General features: G+C 40.4%; 1 protein-coding gene across 1 annotated transcript in view; it reads left to right on the top strand.

Annotated features, from left to right (window-relative positions):
- The first annotated feature begins 12,588 nt into the window (after positions 1–12,588).
- lrrc75bb (leucine rich repeat containing 75Bb) overlaps positions 12,589–27,218 on the top strand; it is a 116,222-nt gene continuing 101,592 nt past the window's right edge. The window contains exons 1-2 of the mRNA XM_061877258.1: positions 12,589–12,633; positions 23,712–23,840. Of these exons, the coding sequence (XP_061733242.1) occupies positions 12,589–12,633; positions 23,712–23,840 (174 nt within the window). The remainder of the gene's footprint in view (positions 12,634–23,711; positions 23,841–27,218) is intronic.

Raw genomic sequence — 27,218 nt, 5'->3', positions numbered from 1 at the left:
GGCTGTGGACAGGTGTCTTTTATACAGATAACGAGTTCCAACAAGTTCCATTAATACAGGTAACGAGTGGAGGACAGAAGAGCTTCTTAAAGAAGAAGTTACAGGTCTGTGAGAGCCTGAGATCCTCCTTGTTTGAAGTGACCAAATACTTATTTTCCACCCTAATCCATCCATCCATCTTCTTCCGCTTATCCGAGGTCGGGTCGCGGGGGCAGCAGCCTAAGCAGGGAAGCCCAGACTTCCCTCTCCCCAGCCACTTCGTCTAGCTCTTCCCGGGGAATCCCTAGGCGTTCCCAGGCCAGCCGGGAGACATAGTCTTCCCAACTTGTCCTGGGTCTTCCCCGTGGCCTCCTACCGGTTGGACGTGCCCTAAACACCTCCCTAGGGAGGCGTTTGGGTGGCATCCTCTCGATGTGGAGGAGCAGCGGCTTTACTTTGAGCTCCTCTCGGATGACAGAGCTTCTCACCATATCTCTAAGGGAGAGCCCCGCCACCCGGCGAAGGAAACTCATTTCGGCCGCTTGTACCCGTGATCTTATCCTTTCGGTCATGACCCAAAGGTCATGACCATAAGTGACGATGGGAGCGTAGATCGACGGGTAAATCGAGAGCTTTGCTGACCGGCTCAGCTCCTTCTTCACCACAACGGATCGGTACAACGTCCGCATTACTGAAGACGCCGCACCGATTCGCCTGTCGATCTCACGATCCACTCTTCCCTCACTCGTGAACAAGACTCCTAGGTACTTGAACTCCTCCACTTGGGGCAGGGTCTCCTCCCCAACCCGGAGATGACATTCCACCCTTTTCCGGGCGAGAACCATGGACTCGGACTTGGAGGTGCTGATTCTCATTCCGGTCGCTTCACACTCGGCTGCGAACCGATCCAGTGAGAGCTGAAGATCCCGGCTAGATGAAGCCATCAGGACCACATCATCTGCAAAAAGCAGAGACCTAATCCCGTGGTCACCAAACCGGAACCCCTCAACGCCTTGACTGCGCCTAGAAATTCTGTCCATAAAAGTTATGATCAGAATCGGTGACAAAGGACAGCCTTGGCGGAGTCCAACCCTCACTGGAAACGTGTCCGACTTACAGCCACCATAATTCACAAATAAATTCTTTAAGATTCCTACAATGTGAATTCCTGGATATCAATCAATCAATCAATGTTTATTTATATAGCCCCAAATCACAAATGTCTCAAAGGACTGCACAAATCATTACGACTACAACATCCTCGGAAGAACCCACAAAAGGGCAAGGAAAACTCACACCCAGTGGGCAGGGAGAATTCACATCCAGTGGGACGCCAGTGACAATGCTGACTATGAGAAACCTTGGAGAGGACCTCAGATGTGGGCAACCCCCCCCTCTCTAGGGGACCAAAAGCAATGGATGTCGAGCGGGTCTAACATGATACTGTGAAAGTTCAATCCATAGTGGCTCCAACACAGCCGCGAGAGTTCAGTTCAAGCGGATCCAAGACAGCAGCGAGAGTCCCGTCCACAGGAAACCATCTCAAGCGGATCAGCAGCGTAGAGATGTCCCCAACCGATACAGGCGAGCGGTCCATCCTGGGTCCCGACGAGCGGTCCATCCTGGGTCTCGACTCTGGACAGCCAGTACTTCATCCATGGTCATCGGACCGGACCCCCTCCACAAGGGAGGGGGGGGACATAGGAGAAAGAAAAGAAGCGGCAGATCAACTGGTCTAAAAAGGAGGTCTATTTAAAGGTTAGAGTATACAGATGATATATTTTTTTTCACATTCTGTCTCTCACAGTTGAAGTGTACCTATGATGAAAATTACAGACCTAGGTCATCATTTTAAGGGGAGAACTTGCACAATCGGTGGCTGACTAAATACTTTTTTTGCCCCACTATATATCGTGTATCGTGACAATATCGAGATATTAATAAAAGGCCATATCGCCCAGACCTACTCCATACAGCTCTGAATAGGAGTATTCATGCCCTGTGCCACTTCCGAGTGGTCAGGGGACCCGTCTGAGGAACCCAAATCTTGTCCGACCAGCAGAAACTGAAAAGAACATGACCAAGAACACATAATGAAGCTTTTTGTGTTCTCGCTCCAAGCCTTTTGTTACACCCGCAGCCCTTAACTAGCTGGAGGTGGTACAGGTTCCCCGGCTCTGATCTGAGATCCGCAATTGTGTAACACTTTTCCCGGCGTTTAATCCGCACTTTCTGGAGGGGGATTTAGCCTGACTAGAGAGAGGCGGCCGCTTTTAGAGCTCAGCTTGAGCTTTCCACTTCCTCTTGGTGGCTCGGCGCTGATCAAAGGAGGCGGAGGGGAAGACAGTCGGCAGCCTCTGACGGGAGCTCTTCTGATCAAGAGAACTCCCTGGCGTAGGAAGGCGGAAAATAAATAAATAAATAAAACTAACTTCCGGACCATCTGTAGGTGCTGTGAGAAGACTTGCTGCAGATGTGTGTTACAGCAGAAGACAATGAGTGTGGGATGAAGCTGTGTGTTGATTATTTGCATGAAATTGACAGGAAGTGACTCATGGAACAATTTCCTCTGAGCTGACTTGTTTACATTACGGCTTTTTTAGCGGTGACTCACCCTTTTTTTTTTCTTCCAATTTTTGTAATTTATTTAAACAAAAAAACTGAATGTTGCTGATTATTCACAATCCCTGTGTGAGAAAATAACTGGTTATTCTCTTCTCTATTCTAAATTGTAATATAGGGCTCGTTAGGGATGGATACGGTTTAAATATGAACCGATATGGTACCTGGGAATCGATACTGGTACTTCACGGTACCAATATTTGGTTAATAATGATGCATAATTAAATAATATTTATTTAATGTGCTGTCTAGTTTGATCTTTATCAAAGTAATAAGACATAAGATGACAGTACTGTTGGTTATGTGGCATTTTGTCGAACTCGAAAGTAGCTTTTTTCAGGAAGCAAAATGTGTTAAGTCGCGCCTTAAAAAGTGTTTATACTGCAAGTATTGTGCATAGTACACACCAGCTATTTGATTGTAGCATTCATCTTAGTTGTAGTTTTCATTATTACATTTAGAGGGGTTGAAATCGCCATGTAAACTCGCTAATGCTAATGGTAGCCTCTCAATGGCAAAACCAATGAAAATTTGCATAAATCTAGCGCATTTTGAAAGATCAGATTGTGCCATATAAAGTGTTTATACTGTAAGTATTGTGCATAATACACACCAGCTGTTTGATTGTAGCGTTCATCGTAGTTGTAGTTTTCATTATTACATTTAGAGGTGTTGAAATCGCCATGTAAACTCGCTAATGCTAATAGTAGCCTCTCAATGGCAAAACCAATGAAAATTAGCATCAATCTAGTGCATTTTGAAGCATCGGATTGTGCCATAATAAGTGTTTATACTGTAAGTATTGTGCATAATACACACCAGCTGTTTGATAGTAGCATTCATCTTACTTGTAGTTTTCATTATTGCATTTAGAGGTGTTGAAATTGCCATGTAAACTCGCTAATGCTAATAGTAGCCTGTCAATGGCAAAACCAATGAAAATTAGCATCAATCTAGCGCATTTTGAAGCATCGGATTGTGCCATAAAAAGGGTTCATACTGTAAGTATTGTGCATAATACACACCAGCTGTTTGATTGTAGCATTCATCGTAGTTGTAGTTTTCATTATTACATTTAGAGGTGTTGAAATTGCCATGTAAACTCGCTAATGCTAATAGTAGCCTGTCAATGGCAAAACCAATGAAAATTAGCATCAATCTAGCGCATTTTGAAGCATCGGATTGTGCCATAAAAAGGGTTCATACTGTAAGTATTGTGCATAATACACACCAGCTGTTTGATTGTAGCATTCATCGTAGTTGTAGTTTTCATTATTACATTTAGAGGCGTTGAAATCGCCATGTAAACTCGCTAATGCTAATAGTAGCCTGTCAATGGCAAAACCAATGAAAATTAGCATCAATCTAGCGCATTTTGAAAGATGGGATTGTGCCATAAAAAGTGTTTATACTGTAAGTATTGTGCATAATACACACCAGCTATTTGATTGTAGCATTCATCGTAGTTGTAGTTTTCATTATTACATTTAGAGGTGTTGAAATCGCCATGTAAACTCGCTAATGCTAACGGTAGCCTCTCAATGGCAAAACCAATGCAAATTAGCATCCATCTAGCGCAGGGGTAGGGAACCTATGGCTCGCGAGCCAGATGTGGCTCTTTTGATGACCGCGTCTGGCTCTCGGATAAATCTGAGCTGACATAAATAATGAATAATTCCACTTATAATTAAAAATAACGTTCAAAATATAAAACATTCTCATGCATTTTTATGTTCAAGAAGTTGCATTAATGGTAAGAAGTAATTTATTTATTATTGGTTGGTGTGGGGCTTGCCCTCTTGGGGGTTTTTCAGACCACCAGGCACCGACATAAGAGCCTGTTACAGGGTTACAATATTTTTTTATTTTTCAATAAGTCTTTTAGTTGCTTTCCAACAATTCATTTTTCTTTTTTGTTCTCGCTCTCTCCTCGCTGCTGCTTATAAACAGAGTGACAGGTGATTAGAAAACAAGGCCCAGCTGGGCCATCTACGCACCTGTCGCTGATTTCGAGGTCGGCCCTAGCAACACCCCGCTTCGCTGCAGGCCCGCAGGCCACGCCTCCTCCACAGTTATCTTCAGAATAACAATGTTATTCCAAAGAATAAGAGACCTATTATACTCTAGAAATGTTGTTCTTATTTGAAAATGCACGCGTTGAGTTGTGTTCAGTGTTGAAAAAAATATTATATGCCTCTTACATAAATACATTTAAAAAATATTTGGCTTCTTGGGTCTCTCTGCCAAAAGGGTTCCCGACCCCTGATCTAGCGCATTTTGAAAGATGGGATTGTGCCATAAAAAGTGTTTATACTGTAAGTATTGTGCATAATACACACCAGCTGTTTAATTGTAGCATTCATCTTAGTTGTAGTTTTCATTATTACATTTAGAGGTGTTGAAATCGCCACGTAAACTCGCTAATGCTAATAGTAGCCTGTCAATGGCAAAACCAATGAAAATTAGCATCAATCTTGCGCATTTTGAAAGATTGGATTGTGCCATAAAAAGTGTTTATACTGTAAGTATTGTGCATAATACACACCAGCTGTTTGATTGTAGCATTCATCTTAGTTGTAGTTTTCATTATTACATTTAGAGGTGTTGAAATCGCCACGTAAACTCGCTAATGCTAATAGTAGCCTGTCAATGGCAAAACCAATGAAAATTAGCATCAATCTAGCGCATTTTGAAAGATGGGATTGTGCCATAAAAAGTGTTTATACTGTAAGTATTGTGCATAATACACACCAGCTGTTTAATTGTAGCATTCATCGTAGTTGTAGTTTTCATTATTGCATTTAGAGGTGTTGAAATTGCCATGTAAACTCGCTAATGCTAACAGTAGCCTCTCAATGGCAAAACCAATGAAAATTAGCATAAATCTAGTGCATTTTGAAAGATCGGATTGTGCCATAAAAAGTGTTTATACTGTAAGTATTGTGCATAATACACACCAGCTATTTGATTGTAGCATTCATCGTAGTTGTAGTTTTCATTATTACATTTAGAGGTGTTGAAATCGCCATGTAAACTCGTTAATGCTAATAGTAGCCTGTCAATGGCAAAACCAATGAAAATTAGCATCAATCTAGTGCATTTTGAAGCATCGGATTGTGCCATAAAAAGGGTTCATACTGTAAGTATTGTGCATAATATACACCAGCTGTTTGATTGTAGCATTCATTGTAGTTGTAGTTTTCATTATTACATTTAGAGGTGTTGAAATCGCCATGTAAACTTGCTAATGCTAATAGTAGCCTGTCAACGGCAAAACCAATGAAAATTAGCATCAATCTAGCGCATTTTGATTGATTGATTGATTGATTGGTTGAAATCGCCATGTAAACTTGCTAATGCTAATAGTAGCCTGTCAATGGCAAAACCAATTAAAATTAGCATCAATCTAGCGCATTTTGAAGCATCGGATTGTGCCATAAAAAGTGTTATACTGTAAGTATTGTGCATAATACACACCAGCTGTTTGATTGTAGTGTTCATCGTAGTTGTAGTTTTCATTATTACATTTAGAGGTGTTGAAATCGCCATGTAAACTCGCTAATGCTAATAGTAGCCTCTCAATGGCAAAACCAATGAAAATTAGCATCAATCTAGCGCATTTTGAAAGATGGGATCGTGCCATAAAAAGTGTTTATACTGTAAGTATTGTGCATAATACACACCAGCTGTTTGATTGTAGCATTCATCTTAGGTGTAGTTTTCATTATTACATTTAGAGGTGTTGAAATCGCCATGTAAACTCGCTAATGCTAATGGTAGCCTGTCAATGGCAAAACCAATGAAAATTAGCATCAATCTAGCGCATTTTGAAGCATCGGATTGTGCCATAAAAAGTGTTTATACTGTAAGTATTGTGCATAATACACACCAGCTGTTTGATTGTAGCATTCATCGTAGTTGTAGTTTTCATTATTACATTTAGAGGTGTTGAAATCGCCATGTAAACTCGCTAATGCTAATAGTAGCCTGTCAATGGCAAATCCAATGAAAATTAGCATCAATCTAGCGCATTTTGAAGCATCGGATTGTGCCATAAAAAGTGTTCGTACTGTAAGTATTGTGCATAATACACACCAGCTGTTTGATTGTAGCATTCATCGTAGTTGTAGTTTTCAGTATTGCATTTAGAGGTGTTGAAATTGCCATGTAAACTCGCTAATGCTAATAGTAGCCTGTCAATGGCAAAACCGATGAAAATTAGCATCAATCTTCCGCATTTTGGAAGATCGGAGCCTTACTTTACGTGTGAGCATTTTCTACCAAGCATACTTGCTTTGTTGGTGTTCACATTTTGCAACATTAGTTAATTAAAAACGTTTTTAGGCCCAACCTAATTGTTTACATGCTTTTTTTTTATATCTCTTTGCTATTTGTGGCTTATTGGACCCTAATTAGAATAAAAACTAAGAATCATCTTTTGATATGATGTACTTAGTCCATAAGTAACAAACGTATACTTCATGTTTAGTGACATGCAAATTCTTATTTTTACTTTTTTTTTTTTTTCAAATTCCATTGTATGTTATACTCTTCTGACACCACCAGATGGCAGTATAAGTGTCCACATAAGTGGCCATAAGACCCCAATTCAGTGATGTACACAATTTTGGAAATAAGAGCAAAAAGGTGCTGTCCATGCATGTGGCCACTAAGGCCTTTAGAGGTTTTAAAGGGAGTTTGGCGTTTCTGGGTGTTGTTGATAAATGGCTGAGTCTGCCTTGTGTGCTGCTTCTTTAGTCTGCAACCGAACATGGCTTCATGTGCAACAAAGGTATCGAAATATGGCACTGCTTAATTTCGATACCCGGTCGTACGGACGAAATGTAATCGCTGCCAGCCTTCTTAAAAAACATCCCAAAAAATGGCTAACAATAGTCCATATACATGTCGTGACCTGCATATTAACAAAGTATTAGTGACATTGATATTATAGGAGTTAGTGACCTGCATATTAACAAAGTATTAGTTGCATTGTTATTATAGGACAGGGGTCGGCAACCCGCGGCTCTGGAGCCGCATGCGGCTCTTTAGCGCCGCCCTAGTGACTCTCTGGAGCTTTTTCAAAAATATATGAAAAAGGGAAATGATGAGGGGGAAAAAACTTATTTTTTGTTTTAATTTGGTTCTGTAGGAGGACAAACATGACACAAACCTCCCTAGTTGCTATAAAGCACACTGTTTATATTAAACATGCTTCACTGATTCGAGTATTTGGCGAGCGCCGTTTTGTCCTACTAATTTTGGTGGTCCTTGAACTCACCCTAGTTTGTTTACATGTATAACTTTCTCCGACTTTCTAAGACGTGTTTTATGCCACTTCTTTTTCTGCCTCATTTTGTCCACCAAACTTTTAACGTTGTGCATGAATGCACAAAGGTGAGTTTTGTTGATGTTATTGACTTATGTGGAGTGCTAATCAGACATATTTGGTCCCTGCATAACTGCAAGCTAATCGATGCTAACATGCTATTTAGGCTAGCTGTATGTACATATTGCATCATTATGCCTCATTTGTAGCTATATTTGAGCTCATTTAGTTTAATTTAAGTCCTCATAATTCAATTTATATCTCATGACACTATCTGTATGTAATTCGGCTTTTAATTTTTTGCAGCTCCAGACACATTTGTTTTTGTATTATTGGTCCAATATGGCTCTTTCAACATTTTGGGTTGCCGACCCCTGTTATAGGAGCTAGTGACCTGCATTATAATAAAGTATTTATTATAATGGCGGTTTAGCTCGGTTGGTAGAGTGGCCGCCGTGCCAGCAACTTGAGGGTTGTAGGTTCGATTCCCACTTCTGCCATCCTAGTCACTGCCGTTGTGTCCTTGGGCAAGACACTTTACCCACCTGCTTCCAGTGCCACCCACACTGGTTTGAATGTAACTTAGATATTGGGTTTCACTATGTAAAGCGCTTTGAGTCACTAGAGAAAAAGCGCTATATAAATATAATTCACTTCACTTCACTATTAGTGACATTGTTATTATAGGAGCTAACGTCGAGGAACTACTTTTAGTGGCGCCTCGATCACGGATCTGTAAGTAGCATATGCATATATTTATGTATTGAGACGGTGAGCTGCTGCATCGCCTCTGCTTTGGTAAACATTTATAAATCATGCCTCTCACCTGTGTAGTAGAAGGTTGTGGCCATGAACCCAGAAGTTAGTCCGTTTAGAAATTCAGTCAGACCAGATGACAATATATAATATTTTTTCACCTGAATGAGGGTTATGATGAATTCGTCGTCTAATCGGGGAACACAAGACTTTTGCTGAAAGATATCCGCATCCCGGTGAGAGCAGACATTGTACAGTAGGTTTTTGTCTTATGTTCGTAGTTTGTAATTCTTGTTGAGCAGCTAATACTGCTACAGAAGGCTTAGTGTTTCACGAGAGCTAGATCTGCTTATCTTGTAGCTCACAGGTGTCGAACTCAAGGCCCGGGGGCCAGATGTGGCCCGCCACTTAATTATATTTTGAAAGCCTGAAAATAATATATATCAATACAGTACTGTAACTTTTTTACTGAATGTTTTCTTTTTTTCTGTTTAGGGGAAAAAAATATATATGTACTACATGTAATCGCAAATTATGTTAACTTAATTATTGTCTAATTATGCAAAAATATATTATCAAACATTCAAACCATTTTTTAATAGAAATAACTACTAATAATAATGATTTCAAAGCAAGTTATCTATCAAATTGTGCAATGTAAAAATAGCAATAGATTTCATGGTAAAATTGTGAAATTTACTGTGGTTTTTACAGCATTTTTCTCTAAATGAAAAAAACTACTATTTTTACTGTAATAAACTGTAATAGTAATACACCAAAAAAACAGTAATACACCAACAAATCTACAGTTGTTAATTTGCGGTAAAAACAAAAAAAACTGGCAGCTCAGGTGCCAAAATGTTACTGTAAAAATTATTTAAAGTTTCAAAACAAACGTAATTTTTACAGTAAAATTCTGGCAACATGGCTGCCTTTTATTTTTTATTTTTTTTACCATAAAAACAGCTGTACTGTTTTTCCATTTACAGTAATAAAAACTCAATTTTAAGGTGAAATTACTGTAACTTACCATATTTTTTTTTTTACATTTAGTTTTAAAAAACTGGGGCTTCACGGTGGAAGAGGGGTTAGTGCGTCTGCCTCACAATACGAAGGTCCTGAGTAGTCAGGGTTCAAATCCAGGCTCGGGATCTTTCTGTGTGGAGTTTGCATGTTCTCCCCGTGAATGCGTGGGTTCCCTCCGGGTACTCCGGCTTCCTCCCACTTCCAAAGACATGCACCTGGGGATAGGTTGATTGGCAACACTAAAAATTGGCCCTAGTGTGTGAATGTGAGTGTGAATGTTGTCTGTCTATCTGTGTTGGCCCTGCGATGAGGTGGCGACTTGTCCTGGGTTTACCCCGCCTTTACCAGCACCCCCCGCGACCCCAAAGGGAATAAGGCGTAAGAAATGGATGGATGGACTATTAAAATGCATTAAAAAATTGTGTAAAATTAGTATTTACTGTTAGAAGCGGCCCTCGGGGGTCAAACATAACTGTAGCTCATCCTCCTTATGTTCAGGCTCAAAAATAAAAGGTTCTGGATCGTTTGTCCCAAAGTTGGTTTTCATGAAGTCGGTCATGGTAAGTAATAGTTGGATTTTATTGAAGGAAATAATAAATGTTTGCGATGTGCTCTGTGAAGTCAATGTGCCGCCATATTGCTTAAAACAGGGGTCGGCAACCCAAAATGTTGAAAGAGCCATATTGGACTAAAAATACAAAAACAAATCCGTCTGGAGCCGCAAAAAATTAAAAGCCATATTACAGGGGCGGTATAGCTCGTTTGGTAGAGCGGCCGTGCCAGCAACTTGAGGGTTGCAGGTTCGATCCCAGCTTGCACCATCCTAGTCACTGCCGTTGTGTCCTTGGGCAAGACACTTTACCCACCTGCTCCCAGTGCCACCCACACTGGTTTTAAATGTAACTTAGATATTCCATCCATCCATCCATTTTTTACCGCTTATTCCCTCTTTGGGGTCGCGGGGGGCGCTGGCGCCTATCTCAGCTACAATCGGGCGGAAGGCGGTGTACACCCTGGACAAGTCGCCACCTCATCGCAGGGCCAACACAGATAGAAAGACAACATTCACACACTAGGGCCAATTTAGTGTTGCCAATCAACCTATCCAGGTGCATGTCTTTGGAGGTGGGAGGAAGCCGGAGTACCCGGAGGGAACCCACGCACTCACGGGGAGAACATGCAAACTCCACACAGAGAGATCTCGATTCTGGGATTGAACCCAGGACTGCAGGACCTTCGTATTGTGAGGCAGACGCACTAACCCCTCTGCCACTGTGACTTAGATATTGGGTTTCCCAATGTAAAGCGCTTTGAGTCACTTGAGAAAAGCGCTATATAAATATAATTCACTTCACTACATACAGATAGTGTCATAAGATATACATTTAATTATGAGGACTAAAATGAAACTAAATGAGCTCAAATATAGCTGCAAATGAGGCATAATGATGCAATATGTACATACAGCTAGCCTAAATAGCATGTTAGCATCGATTAGCTTGCAGTCATGCAGTGACCAAATATGTCTGATTAGCACACTCCACATAAGTCAATAAGATGAATAAAACTCACCTTTGTGCATTCATGCACAACGTTAAAAGTTTGGTGGACAAAATGAGACAGAAAAAGAAGTGGCACAAAACACGTCTTAGAAAGTCGGAGAAAGTTATACATGTAAACAAACTACGGTGAGTTCAAGGACCGCCAAAATTAGTAGGACAAAACGGTGCTCACCAAATACTCGAATCCATGAAGCATGTTTAATATAAACAGTGTGCTTTATAACAATTAGGATGGTTTGTTTGTCCTCCTCCAGAAACCATATTTAAACAAAAAATATGTTTTTTTCCCCCCCTTCATCTTTTTTAATTTTCATATATTTTTGAAAAAGCTCCAGAGAGCCACTAGGGCTGCGCTTTGATTGACTGATTGATACTTTTATTAGTAGATTGCACAGTTCAGTACATATTCCGTACAATTGACCACTAAATGGTAACACCCGAATAAGTTTTTCAATTTGTTTAAGTCAGGGTCCACGTTAATCAATTCATGGTAGCTAAAGAGCCGCATGTGGCTACAGAGCCGCGGTTTGCCGACCCCTGGCTTAGAATGATCAAAATATGTAAATATCACATGTTATTATGTCACTACATTCTATATAAGCTTACAGCATTTTGAAAGTTTTATTGAGCACTTTATAGGCGGTACAGATCACATCCAATTGGCTCCATTGTTAGCTGACTTTTGCTAGCAATTATTTATGACTTAGAATGCATAACAAAAGAACGTTATACATGTTCTTGTCTTACATAAGGATCGTGAATGATACAGTGGGTAAACAAAGTTCAATTCCCCTATAAAGGGGAACTAGTTCCACATCTTTATGGGGCCTTACAGCAGGGAGTCAGGTGCATAATTATATTAAAAGACTGGAAAAAAAGCAAAATGTCTCGTTTTGTGGTTCGTCTTCAACAGTGGAAGGATTCGGAGATAATGCCATTAATATGATGGAACATGTTACATGCGCCCAGGAGGTTATTAACGTAGTGTAGTGAGGAATCTTCAGGATACTCATTAGCAAGATAACAATCGCAATAGGTCTCACTTGTCTTGGAACATGCACACTGAGCGATGTGCAATGATGGAGAAAAATAAGATGGGTGCCATCTCACTGACTGAACTGCATATTTGTCCGTTCATGAGTGAAGGCTTCATCGTTTCATGACAATCATCCATGTTGTTAGTGTGAAACAGCACATGAAAACAACCAATTTAAAAAGACGATTTTTAACGCTCGAAAATATCAGACTCATTATTGTTATTAGGAAAGGATGTTAGTCTCAGGTTTCACAAAAATGGTCCAAAATATAGCAATGATGCTGGAATTTGGCTTGACTGCTAATGAGCTGTGTTTCCCCAGAGTGAGTGTCTACAGGGAGTGCAATTGTGTCCTTCATCCATTTTTTACGTATACATTTTTCTTCTGCACGTGTCATACATCACATACAACAAGGTACAATTGAGGAGTTGTACCGGAGAAGTAGCAACACTATGTGAGCTACAGAGCTAGCATTAAGCCACATTTAACAACAACATCATGCTATATATGTGTGTGTGTGTGTGTGTGTGTGTGTGTGTGTGTGTGTGTGTGTGTGTGTGTGTGTGTGTGTGTGTGTAAATACACAGACATTGAAGCTGTACGTTTTAATCATTTTATCCAGCGAATATATATATATATATATATATATGTATATATATATATATATATGGGGATAGGTTAATTGGCAACACTAAATTGGCCCTAGTGTGTGAATGTGAGTGTGAATGTTGTCTGTCTATCTGTGTTGGCCCTGCGATGAGGTGGCGACTTGTCCAGGGTGTACCCTGCCTTCTGCCCGATTGTAGCTGAGATAGGCGCCAGCGCCCCCCGCAACCCCGAAAGGGAATAAGCGGTAGAAAATGGATGGATATATATATGTATGTATATATATATATATATATATATATATATATATATATATATATATACATATATATATATATGGGGATAGGTTAATTGGCAACACTAAATTGGCCCTAGTGTGTGAATGTGAGTGTGAATGTTGTCTGTCTATCTGTGTTGGCCCTGCGATGAGGTGGCGACTTGTCCAGGGTGTACCCTGCCTTCTGCCCGATTGTAGCTGAGATAGGCGCCAGCGCCCCCCGCAACCCCGAAAGGGAATAAGCGGTAGGAAATGGATGGATATATATATGTATGTATGTATGTGTATATATATATATATATATATATATATATATATATATATATATATATATAAGTAAGCATTCGACCAAGCAACCCCCCCGTACCAGAAAGCACTTGATGAAAGCGGATACAACTTCACCCTCACCTATGAACCCACTCCAGGAAACCAACCAAAAAAAGAGCAAAAAACGAAACAACATCATCTGGTACAATCCGCCATTCAGCAAAAACGTCTCAACCAACATCGGCCGCAAGTTCCTCACTCTGATCGACAAACACTTCCCCAAAGGCAACACCCTAAGAAAAATATTCAACAAGAACAACATTAAATTGAGCTACAGCTGTATGAATAACATGCAACAAATCATTTCAAACCACAACAAAGCAATTGCAAAAGGACTGCCTACCCCCAGACTAAACGACTCTGAAACCAATAAGGAATGTAACTGTCGCAAGAAACCTGATTGCCCTCTCAACGGGGGGTGCTTACAGACATCAGTCGTTTACCAAGCAAAGGTAACACGCAAGGACATTAACACATCCGACACGTACGTAGGATTAACCGAAGGAGCGTTCAAAACAAGATGAAATAATCACAACGCCTCCTTTAGAAACCAGACTTTGCGGAATTCTACAGAACTCAGCAAACACATTTGGAACCTCAAAGACAATAATGTTGAATATTCAATAACATGGCAAATTCTTGCATCCAGCACACCTTACAACAGTGGTAATAAAAGATGCAACCTATGCTTAAAAGACAAACTGTTTATTATATATCATCCAGATCTATCATCCCTCAACAAGCGCAGTGAAATCATTTCAACATGCCGCCACAGACGGAAACACCTCCTAGGTAACACATGAGCCAATCGCCACACCCTACGCCTGCCTGTACCCACCCACTCTGTGCCCTATATAAACCATTGTATGTGAATGCTTCCATTAAAATCTCCTGATGATTGAGGGAACCCCTCATGAAACAGTTCTGTAGAGACGAAGTAGTCTTGTGATTTTTCCCACACCTACATATTGCGCTCTACCACGGTATCGAGCACTATTTTCTGGATAATCCAATCAAGACATATATATATATGTATATGTACGTATATATGTATGTATATATATATATATGTATATATTAGGGATGCACCGATTAATCGGTAACCGGATATATTCGGCCGAATATGGCAAAAAAAGCCACATTCGGCCTTCGGTGGAATGAGTTAAAAACAAGGCCGAATAGTGGCGTGTGACACAATTTTTTTGTTGCAGTGACGCAATCAATCAACGTGCAGTGACGCGGTGACGTTGGGATATGTTGTGTACCTGTATAAGTGTATGAGGTTACAAGCACACACTTAATTGAGATTTACTTGAGCCTTCTGTTTACATTATTAGCATATCTACTGTGGCTAAGCAGACTTTTGTCAAAAGGACACTAATTCATTTGTTGTGGGTTTATCCACTTTAATGCACTTTATTTTTTTTTGGAATGCATGTTTTGTTTGAAGGCCTAATATAAATGAAAAACTTTGTGCTTTTTTTGAAAAGCAAAGGCTACTGGAATATTTAAAAAATGTCAATATTCAATAAAAAATTACTTTATTTGAAAAACTTGTCTAAATATTTATTCTAGGCTATTTATGCAATATTAAAAAAATTGTGAAAAACTGCATTCATTATTCGGCCAAGCGTTTAAATTTTATTCGGCTTCGGCTTCGTCCACAAATTTTCATTTCGGTGCATCCCTAGTATATATATATATATATATATATATATATATATATATATATATATATATATATATATATATACACACACACACATATAAACACTATATGTCAATTCTCTCCTAAAAGGTGAAAAAATGAAAGCGTGTGTGAGCTACTTGCACAAACAAGTAGCAGGCTGCAGCTCTGCACTGAAAAGACCACAATTTGCCATTATTTAAAAGCTGCGTTAGAATTCACATTAAATACGTCTGTTCATGCCTAAAAAATACATGCACTGCCTGTTATGGATTAGATTTTACTCTTTACGATAAAAAAACAGGGCGTACAAACATCACACTCACATTTTTAAGCGCAGGCCTATATTTACCGCATGCCTTTGGTAAGCGCCGGAGTGAGAAGAAGTTTTAAAATAATTAGCGCATGCTTGCCTTTACCACATGCCTTTGGTAAGCGCCGCAGTGAGAAAAGGTTTTAAATTAATTAGTGCCCTGGTGGCAATACAAGGAAATATGGTATATATCGTATATCGCGATATGGCCTAAAAATATTGCGATATTAAAAAAAGGCCCTATCGCCCAACCCTAATATATATATAAGTGTATATATATATATATACATATGTATATATTAGAGATGCGCGGATAAGCAATTATATCATCCGCAACCGCATCACCAAAGTCGTCATCCTCCCGCACCAACATTTTATCAGGACCGTACCCGCCCGCCAACCGCCCGCTGTAATATATCAGAGGTCGGCCGCCTTTACCACTTACAGAGCTATTTAAACCTGTTTCACAGAGTAATGAAGACAATTGGAGCCGATAACGTTCTCGCGATTATCCAATAGAGTTCATCCTGATGACAAGAATATGGGCGTGCTGTGAAGCCATTGCCTTTGACACCTTCAACAACATGTACGAACCGATCGTTGGTCCGGCAACATGTTGTGTGCAGCTTCCGCAATCACACGTATAAGATTGAAAGGCATACTGGGTGACACAGAGTACACTGATGGTTGTGATACAAACAACTTTAACACTTACTAATATGCGCCACGCTGTGAAGCCACACAATACAAGATTGACAAACGCATTTCGGGAGAACATCCTCACAGTAACACAACATAAACGCAACACAACAAATACCCAGAATCCTTTGTATCCGTGACACCCCCTGAATATATTTTACACCCCGCGCCACCAACCCCACCAATCAATTTTTTCGTCATGTCAACCGTCCGACACGTACAAGATTGAAAGGCATACTGGGTGATACAGAGTACACTGATGGTTGTGATATGAACAACTTTAACACTTACTAATATGCGCCACGCTGTGAAGCCACACAATACAAGATTGACAAACGCATTTCGGGAGAACATCCTCACAGTAACACAACATGAACGCAACACAACAAATACCCAGAATCCTTTGTATCCGTGACACTACCTGAATATATTTGACACCCCCGCGCCCCCAACCCCACCAATCAATTTTTTTGTCATGTCAACCGTCCGACACGTACAAGATTGAAAGGCATACTGGGTGATACAGAGTACACTGATGGTTGTGATACAAACAACTTTAACACTTACTAATATGCGCCACGCTGTGAAGCCACACAATACAAGATTGACAAACGCATTTCGGGAGAACATCCTCACAGTAACACAACATAAACGCAACACAACAAATACCCAGATTCCTTTGTATCCGTGACAACACCTGAATATATTTGACACCCCCGCGGCCCCAACCCCACCAATCAATTTTTTCGTCATGTCAACCGTCCGACCCGCGGTTTACCCGCAGATGAGACCGCAAACCGCGCATCTTTAGTATATATTAATATATATATATATTATATCAATTGTCTCCTAAAAGGTGAAAAAATGAAAGCGTGTGTGAGCTACTTGAACAAGTAGAAGGCTGCAGCTCTGCACTGAAAAGACCACAATTTGCCATCATTTAAGAGCTGTGTTAGAATTCACATTAAATACGTCTGTTCATGCCTAAAAAAATACATGCGCTGCCTGTTATGGATTAGATTTTACTCTTTACAATAAAAAAACAGGGCGTACAAACACTTTAATGCTCCTTTGATTACATCTGAGATGCAATTAAATCCAAGTGAGGAGCGTTTACTGCCGCAACAACTCAGATGCCGGCTTGGATCGGTCACACTCAGCCATGTTTCAACTGTAATTGGATTCTAATGAAGCACATGTGCGCCCGGCATTCCCATCCAGGCGCTTTTGATATCAAATTACATCCACATGGACTTAGACCAAAAACAGATGAGGACAAAAGAAAAAATATTTTCTGCGTTCTTGAAGAGGGATCAGTCAAAGGAGTCCCTTTGAATGAGATTTGTGTTTGCTGTCATGATAACACAACAGTCTTGCAGCAAACAGGGTTTTACTGGAGGGGATCTGGCCAGAAAGGCTACCCTGGCATCAGGGACTCCCACTGAGGTCCAGTGTAATAAATCAAGTCAGGAGCCGGAGGAGGAGAAAACGCTGAGAGGAGTTTTCCTTCCGACGTCTGTCAGAGCATGAATTACATAACCTCGACCTCCAGCTCGTGTGATATTGTCTGCATTATTCGACTCTGTTTGCTCAGACGCTGGTAAAGCTGCGGTTGTATCGTTTTAGCATAAATTAGCCGGAGTTACAGATAAAGGGCTGATGCAAATATCTTGCGCACCCTGGGGACGTGTCCTGCTTTTGGCTTTAATTTACATCTCCTCGCCTGATATTCCCCCTAATTGTTTAAGTGGATCAAAGACTGAGAATCCTCAACATTTTACCACTTGGATTGTATCCCAGCAGAAGGGAAGGTCAGAATCGTGGAGTCTCTCCGGTAAACTGTCAGATTAGATTAGATAGTACTTTATTTATTCCGTCAGGAGAGTTCCTTCAGGAAAATTAAAATTTTCAGCACAATCCCATTCAAGTTTAGACAAACATTACAGGGAGACAGAACAGGATCGCTGACGGGTCTGCCGGCTTCCAGCGCCCCTTACAAAAAAGATGAGATAAAGGTAAACAAATAGAAGATTAAAATAAAATTTAAAAAATCGGTCTTTGCCTGGGCCCTGGAGAGGAGGTGCAGGCGGTATAGCTCGGTTGGTAGAGCGGCCGGGCCAGCAACTTGAGGGTTGCAGGTTCGATACCCGCTTCAGCCATCCTAGTCATTGCCGTTGTGTCCTTGGGCAAGACACTTTACCCACCTGCTCCCAGTGCCACCCACACTGGTTTAAATGTAAACATTAGATATTGGGTTTCACTATGTAAAGCGCTTTGAGTCACTAGAGAAAAAGCGCTATATAAAATATAATTCAATTCAATTCAGACTGAGGCCAAGGGAAAAAAAATAAATAAATAAATAAAAAAAAACAAAATAACAAAAAAAACAACTCATAACCATTAGGCCGGGGGGTCAGCAACAAAAATGTACGAAAATAGATAAAGATGGGGGAAAATATATTTTTTGTTTTGATACACAAACCTTCCTAATTGTTCGAAATCCCACTATATTAACCTTCCTCTTGTGTTAGCTTTCTGTTACCATCTCTTATGTTAACGGGTCGGTTTTGACCCATGTTTTAAATCAGCTGTAAAATACACTAAAAACAATTATCCATCATCCAATTTGTTTCTCATCTCTTGGTTACCTCGTTAGGCTTCCTTATCCTTGAAAATATTGGTTTTAATATTTTTGGTTTGGGCCATTGGGCCTTATTTTGTCAGTATACCCCTCAATTTCAATTTTTAAAAATGGTAAAACGAACCTCAAGAGAATCATATAAATAAAAAAAGGTTGTTGTGTTACCTAACTATTACTAAGGGGTATTAGAACACAACTCTTAAATAAATGTGTTTTGTTTATTTTTTCATTTTAAGAATTTTAACTATAGTAACATCTATGGTGTTACGGGTCAATTTCGACCCATATATATTTACTTCAAGAAAAAGGCTAAAAAGTATTTTTTTCAGCAACAGAAATCCAACATCAAACAAACAACCAATCAAGCAAATGAAACCAAGAGAAATAGATTACTAGTTCCAAAACTAATAAAAAAACAAAATCAGAGTGGCAAAAAGTGACACTTTTAGTGTCCGTCTTTTGTTTTTTTTTTGTACAGGATAACAAGGTAAAATGAGAATCCACTAAAGCTCACATGATTGGGAGAGGAGCTGGCTGTCAGTGTGTTCAGTTTTGGCTCTCATCATTGCTTTATCATCTTATTTTTATAACCGGGTCGAAACCCACCCTAACAACACCAAGGGCATAATTTCTACCAGAGCATTTCATAATTTAGTGAAAAAAATTAAAATGTTATATTTTGTTGACAAAGAGGTTCCTGACAAAGTCAAAAAGCTTTGATGCACAAAAATAAATGTATGTGGTGTTTTTATGCATTTAAAAACTAAAACGGGTCGCTGCCGACCCTAACACAAGACGAAGGTTAAACATGCTTCACTGATGAGAGGATTTGGCGAGCGCCGCTTTGTCCTACTCATTTCAGCCGGGCCTGAGTGAGGAGAGCCTGTCGTCACATCCGCTTTTCCTCCATATAAACAGCGTTATAACATCTACGGCTTTTGGAGAGTGCACAACTCCACACACAACAAGAAGGAGACTTTTACATATGTCTCCGTTATCCATAGGTTTATCTATAACCCATAAAGTAGGCAGGCATGGAGCTATTTCTCAGCGTGTGTTTATTCCAGCCGGCACGTTAATACACTGACACACAACATCCGGAATCCCATCATGCATTGCTTCAAAACTATGGCATGCAGTCATGTCCAAAAAAAGATAGTGATAGAGAATAGAACAAGGATGGACGATTCAACTCTAAAGTCACTCCTTTCCTGCAAATTAAATGTCACAGATGCTGCTCCTTCAAAGGCTTTGCTACTGGCTGCAAAGCATTGCACTTTCAAATAGAACAATGAGTAGAGAGGTGTGTGTATATGTGTAAATAAATGAACACTGAATTTCAAGTATTTCTTATATATATATATATATATATATATATATATATATATATAAATGGGTTGTACTTGTATAGCGCTTTTCTACCTTCAAGGTACTCAAAGCGCTTTGACACTACTTCCACATTTACCCATTCACACACACATTCACACACTGATGGAGGGAGCTTCCATGCAAGGCGCCAACCAGCAGAGCACCCATCAGGAGCAAGGGTGAAGTGTCTTGCTCAGGACACAACGGACGTGACGAGGTTGGTACTAGGTGGGATTTGAACCAGGGACCCTCGGGTTACGAACGGCCACTCTTCCACTGCGCCACGCCGTATATACATATATATATATATATATACAGTATGTATATATGTATATATATATATATATATATATATATATATATATATATATATATATATATATCCATCCATCCATTTTCTACTGCTTATTCCGTTTTGGGGTCGCGGGGGGCGCTGGCGCCTATCTCAGCTACAATCGGGCGGAAGGCGGGGTACACCCTGGACAAGTCGCCACCTCATCGCAGGGCCAACACAGATAGACAGACAACATTCACACACTAGGGCCAATTTAGTGTTGCCAATCAACCTATTTCCAGGTGCATGTCTTTGGAAGTGGGAGGAAGCCGGAGTACCCGGAGGAAACCCACGCATTCACGGGGAGAACATGCAAACTCCACACAGAAAGATCCCGAGCCTGGATTTGAACCCAGGACTGCAGGACCTTCGTATTGTGAGGCAGACGCACTAACCCCTCTGCCACCGTGAAGCCCTATATATATATATATATATATATATATATATATATATATATAAGAAAAACTATAAGAAAAACTTGCATTTCATTGAATTGTAGCTATAAATATACTCCTCGCCCAAATTTGAGGTCCTCTCCAAGGTTTCTCATAGTCATCATTGTCACTGGCGTCCCACTGGGTGTGAGTTTTCCTTGCCCTTTTGTGGGTTCTTCCGAGGATGTCGTAGTCGTAGTGGTTTGTGCAGCCCTTTGAGACATTTGTGATTTAGGGCTATATAAATAAACATTGATTGATTGATTGATTGATTGATTGACTGAATTTAGAAAAAGTTGCAACGTTGACTAATAAAACAAAGCTGGGTTTTTTTTCTTTCAAACTGTCATTGCTCAAAACATAATGTTGAATCAAAATCAATGTTATTAGGAATTATTGACCTATCCAAGTTTCCCATTACTTCACATCAAATATTCCACAAAGAAAAATATTTTTGGTGGAAGATTTTAAAAAATTGTTAAATAAATAACCCCAAAATTTATATTTTGTTGTTTTCTTACTGTACCGAAAATGAACCGAACCGAGGTACGTACCGAACCAAAATTTTTGTGTACCTTTACACCCCTAATATACAGTATATAACAATTACTGTACCATGTACAATATTGCTGTATATCTGACAGGTGTCAGGTAATAGACAGATATCATAATGTCTAAACTATTCTGGCCATTCTGAGCCATTAATTTCCAGGAGTTATTTCACCCTCTGTTTTATTAAAGGGGAACATTATCACAATTTCAAAAGGGTTAAAAACAATAAAAATCAGTTCCCAGTGGCTTGTTGTATTTTTTGAATTTTTTTCCCAAATTTTACCGGTCCCGGAATATCCCTAAATAAAGCTTTAAAGTGCTTTATTTTCGCTATCTTCGAAACCACTATCCATTTCCCTGTGACGTCATACAGGGCTGCCAATACAAACAATATGGCGGTTACCAAAGTAAGATATAGCGACATTAGCTCGGATTCAGACTCGGATTACAGCGGCTTAAACGATTCAACAGATTACGCATGTATTGAAACAGATGGTCGGAGTATGGAGGCAGGTAGCGAAAACGAAATTGAAGAAGAAATTGAAGCTATTGAGCGAATAGCTATTGACGCTCTTCGGCCATAACGTGGGTGTACCTAATGAAGTGGCTGCCTTATTAGCATCGCCGGTAAAATGTGCGGACCAAACGATCAGGACTTTCGCATCTTGTGACACTGGAGCAACTTAAATCCGTCGATTGGTAAGTGTTTGTTTCGCATTAAATGTGGGTATCTAGTTTCAAATGTACATACAGCTAGCGTAAATAGCATGTTAGCATCGATTAGCCTAGCATGTTAGCATCGATTAGCTGGCAGTCATGCCGCGACCAAATATGTCTGATTAGCACATAAGTCAACAACATCAACAAAACTCGCCTTTGTGATTTTGTTGATTTAATCATTGCAAATGCATCTGCAGGTTATCCATACATCTCTGTGTCATATTTGTCTTAGCATCGCCGGTCAAATGTGAAGACACTTTGGTACATTCAATGGGGGCGGCAGATTTCTTGCCAGTGGTGCAACTTGAATCCCTCCCTGTTAGTGTTGTTACACCCTCCAACGAGGCATGATGTCTCCAAGGTTCTAAAAAATAGTCGAAAAAACGGAAAATAACAGAGCTGAGACCCGGTGTGTGTTACCTCGGTGACGTCACGTTCTGACGTCATCGCTAAAAGGACGATAAACAGAAAGGCATTTAATTTGCCAAAATTCACCCATTTAAAGTTCGGAACTCGGTTAAAAAAATACATGGTCTTTTTTCTGCAACATCAAGGTATATATTGACGCTTGCATAGGTCTGCTGATAATGTTCCCCTTTAATGTTTTCCAAGACAGTACAAATGTGTGGAATAAATATTACATAAACATTTCTGTCAACGAAGATTTTTGCATCAGCCTGCAACACGGTCATTTTGATAGTAGGCTAATATATCTAATATAGACACTTATATAATGTTGCCTTATATAAGACTTTTAAAGTCATTTTGATAGTAGGCTATTATAGACACTTATATAATGTGTTGCCTTCGTTATAAGACTTATATTGATTGATTGATTGAAACTTATATCAGTAGATTGCACAGTACCGTACATCCATCCATCTATTTTCCTACCGCTTGTCCCTTTTTGGGGTCGCGGGGGGGTCAGTACAGTACATATTCCGTACAATTGACCACAAAATTGTAACACCCGAATAAGTTTTTCAACTTGTTTATTCAATTCAAATGTATTTAGATTTTTGCGGCTCCAGACAGATTTGTTTTGTATTTTGGGCCCAATATGGCTCTTTCAACATTTTGGGTTGCCGACCCCTGGGTTAGAGGATAGTGAAGTGAATTATATTTATATAGCGCTTTTTCTCTAGTGACTCAAAGCGCTTTACATAGTGAAACCCAATATCTATTTTTTTTACATTTAAACCAGTGTGGGTGGCAGGGGAGCAGGTGGGTGAAGTGTCTTGCTCAAGGACACAATGGCAGTGACTAGGATGGCGGGAGCGGGATTCGAACCTGCAACCCTCAAGTTGCTGGCACGGCCGCTCTACCAACCGAGCTATACCGCCCCAGTACATTGCTCGCAGTCTGATAATTCAACTCCATCTCATGTCACTTGGATGTATTTCACCCCGAGTTATTCAATTCCCACCCTCCTCTCTTCCCAGGACCTGGGTCTGCAGGGCAGTTCGCTCAATGACGTTTTGTACAAGAACGCAGCTTTCCTCAACCTGGTGGACCCCATTTCGCACGAGCTGCTGCTGGGACTGGCCCGCGACCTGCAGTGTCCGAAAAGGGTGAGAATCCTTAAAACTGCACTTTTATATCTGGGTATGCACCATGACAAAGTGCCTAAAACGGGGTCACCTAGGAGAAAACGTCGAATCCAGTGGTTCGCAAACTTTTTCCACCAAGCACCGCCATAATTCAAATGCAGTAGCGTAGTAGGCCTAAGTATTCATTAAAACACAAAGCAGAGATGTATATGTATGGCCTCTGTAACATTACACACAGTAGGGCTGGGCGATATATCGGGTTTTTCTCTGTGCGATATAGAAAATGACTATATCGTGATATTCGAGTATACGTTCTCACGCAGTTGCGGGCATTACACTGCATGCGTTTCCCACTCTTTCTTGTCTCTGATTCTCACAGAGACTTATACAAGCGCACCATCTTACATACGTCACGTGTGCAACGTCACACGCTCCCGCGGAACAGAGAGGTAGCGACATGGTAACGTTAGCTGTGATGCTAACGGTGAGATGCGGGGGGTAACACGAGAGAGAGAAGGTGCCAATCTAGTAACAAATGGAGGAAGAATTAACTACCAAAAAAACGGCACGGGATCCTTCGGCCGGCGGTAGTTTGGTTTCAAGCGCGAATATGTTCAACATTTATGCGGAAAATGCGTTGCTACAAAAAGTAGCAGCAGCGCTAATGCAGCATTATTTGTCATTTGTCGGTACTTTTGTCTTGTTCTGTATATTGTTCAGTATTTTGTATTTCTATCGTGTTTTGTTAGTTTTTCCTTTATTACCTCTTGTGTTATTTATTTTTACCCCATTTTTGTTCCCACTACCGCACCTTAAAGGGGAACATTATCAGCAGACCTATGTAAGCGTCAATATATACCTTGATGGTGCAGAAAAAAGACCATGTATTTTTTTAACCGATTTCCGAACTCTAAATGGGTGAATTTTGGCGAATTAAACGCCTTTCTGTTTATCGCGCTGGAGGCGATGACGTCAGAATGTGACGTCGCCGAGGTAACACGCCCACCATTTTCATTTTCAACACATTACAAACACCGGGTCTCAGCTCTGTTAGTTTCCGTTTTTTTGACTATTTTTTGGAACCTTGGAGACATCATGCCTCGACGGTGTGTTGTCGGAGGGTGTAACAACACTAACAGGGAGGGATTCAAGTTGCACCACTGGCCCGAAGATGCCAAAGTGTCTGCCGCCAGACCCCCATTGAATGTGCCAGAGTGTCTCCACATTTGACCGGCGATGCTAAGGCAGACATGGCACAGAGATGTATGGATAACCTGCAGATGCATTTGCAACGATAGTCAACGAAATCACAAAGGTGAGTTTTGTTGATGTTGACTGCCAGCTAATCGATGCTAACATGCTACGCTAATCGATGCTAACATGCTAATTACCGGCGGTGCTAAAGCAGACATGGCACAGAGATGTATGGATAACCTGTAAATGCATTTGCAATTATATCACGTTTCCTTCCACCCACATTTAATGCGAAACAAACACTTACCAATCGACGGATTTAAGTTGCTCCAGTGTCACAAGATGCGAAAGTCCTGATCGTTTGGTCCGCACATTTTACCGGCGATGCTAACGCAGCTATTCGGCCATGCTATGGCTATGAATAGCGTCAATAGCTATTCGCTCAATAGCTTCAGTTTCTTCTTCAATATTTTCATACTCCAACCATCTGTTTCAATACATGCGTAATCTGTTGAATCGCTTAAGTCGCTGAAATCCGGGTTTGAACCCGAGCTAATGTCGCTATATCTTGCTGTGGTATTCCCATTGTTTGTTTACATTGGCAGCACTGTGTGACGTCACAGGGAAATGGCCAGTGTGTTCGCAGAGAGTCGAAAATAAGGCACTTCAAAGCTTTATTTAGGGATATTCCGAGACCGGTAAAATTTTGAAAAAAACTTCAAAAAATACAACAAGCCACTGGGAACTGATTTTTATTCACTGGGGAGCCAAGGGGGCGCCAGCCTGCAAAAGTTTGGGAACCATTGTTCTAAAGCATCTATCGGCCGATAATATCGGCAGTCCGATATTAATGGACATCTCTACAAATAACGGTTTGAATTGGTCCAGGTTATCGGGGACTGTTATTACTGACGGACAGGTGTGGCGGTGCGACTGCAGCCTGGCACGTAAAAAAACCCTCATCTCCATGGCAACATCTCTGTCGCTTCCACTCTTTTGCTGCTTTTCCACTAATGCAGGGGTAGGCAACCCAGAACGTTTAAAAGAGCCATTTTGGAGCCAAGTAACACAACGCTGTCAAGCGGCATTCATATAAAACTCGCGGGCCGCACTAACATTAGACTTTCATATTAAGGTGGGGGCCGCAAAGTGTCTGAGACGCCTGCTTTAGTGTAATGCCCGCAGCTAAAAGCAACTGCGTGAGAACGTATACTCGAATATCACAATATAGACATTTTCTACCCGCGATATATCGAGTATATCGATATATCGCCCAGCCCTACGGGAAGCTACGATATTCACACCCGCTACCGACAAACACCCCCCCTCCCCCTCACCACCACCTCAACACACCAACTTTGTCCCACACGCCATTAGACTACTCTCTGGGACGGGGGGCGGGGGGTATTAGGATGACAGGGGATGCAAAACATTAACAGTGCGATACGTTTTCATAACTACTGCCTACTTTGTCTTATTATATTCTTATTTTACTGTTATATTGTTATTCCCATTGTTTTTATTCTTTTTGTAATATTTCTCTATTTTGTTTCCTTTTAAACCCCCATTATTTACTTTTTACTTTTTTTTAAATTGATCTCAACTCTGTACACTGCTGCTGGAATTTTAATTTTCCTGAAGGAACTCTCCTGAAGGAATCAATAAAGTACTATCCATCTATCTATCTATCTATCCATCCATCCATCCATCCATCCATCCATCCATCCATCCATCCATCCATCCATCCATCCATCCATCCATCCATCCATCCATCTATCTATCTATCCATCTATCTATCTATCTATCTATCTATCTATCTATCTATCTATCTATCTATCTATCTATCTATCTATCTATCTATCTATCTATCTATCTATCTATCTATCTATCTATCTATCTATCTATCTATCTATCTATCTATCTATCTATCTATCTATCTATCTATCTATCTATCTATCTATCTCCCGAATTCGGAGGTCTCAAGGTAAAAAGCCATTTTAAACTGTCTCAATTCCAGCATTTTAGCCAACATACTTTAAATACACCATTGAAGGACCTTTGACACGTTGTAAAAATAGTTGAAAATCTGTATAATTTCACCTGTAAGGATGTGCAAAAGCTCAAATTAAATAACAAAATGTAAGAAATAACTTCAGTCCCGGTTATAGACTGCCGCCATCGTCTAAGACAGAGTGGTTACGTGTC

This window comes from Nerophis ophidion, linkage group LG17, assembly GCF_033978795.1.
Source record: "Nerophis ophidion isolate RoL-2023_Sa linkage group LG17, RoL_Noph_v1.0, whole genome shotgun sequence".
In the NCBI taxonomy this organism is placed as follows: domain Eukaryota; kingdom Metazoa; phylum Chordata; class Actinopteri; order Syngnathiformes; family Syngnathidae; genus Nerophis; species Nerophis ophidion.
This window is presented reverse-complemented; position numbering and strand designations above follow the sequence as displayed.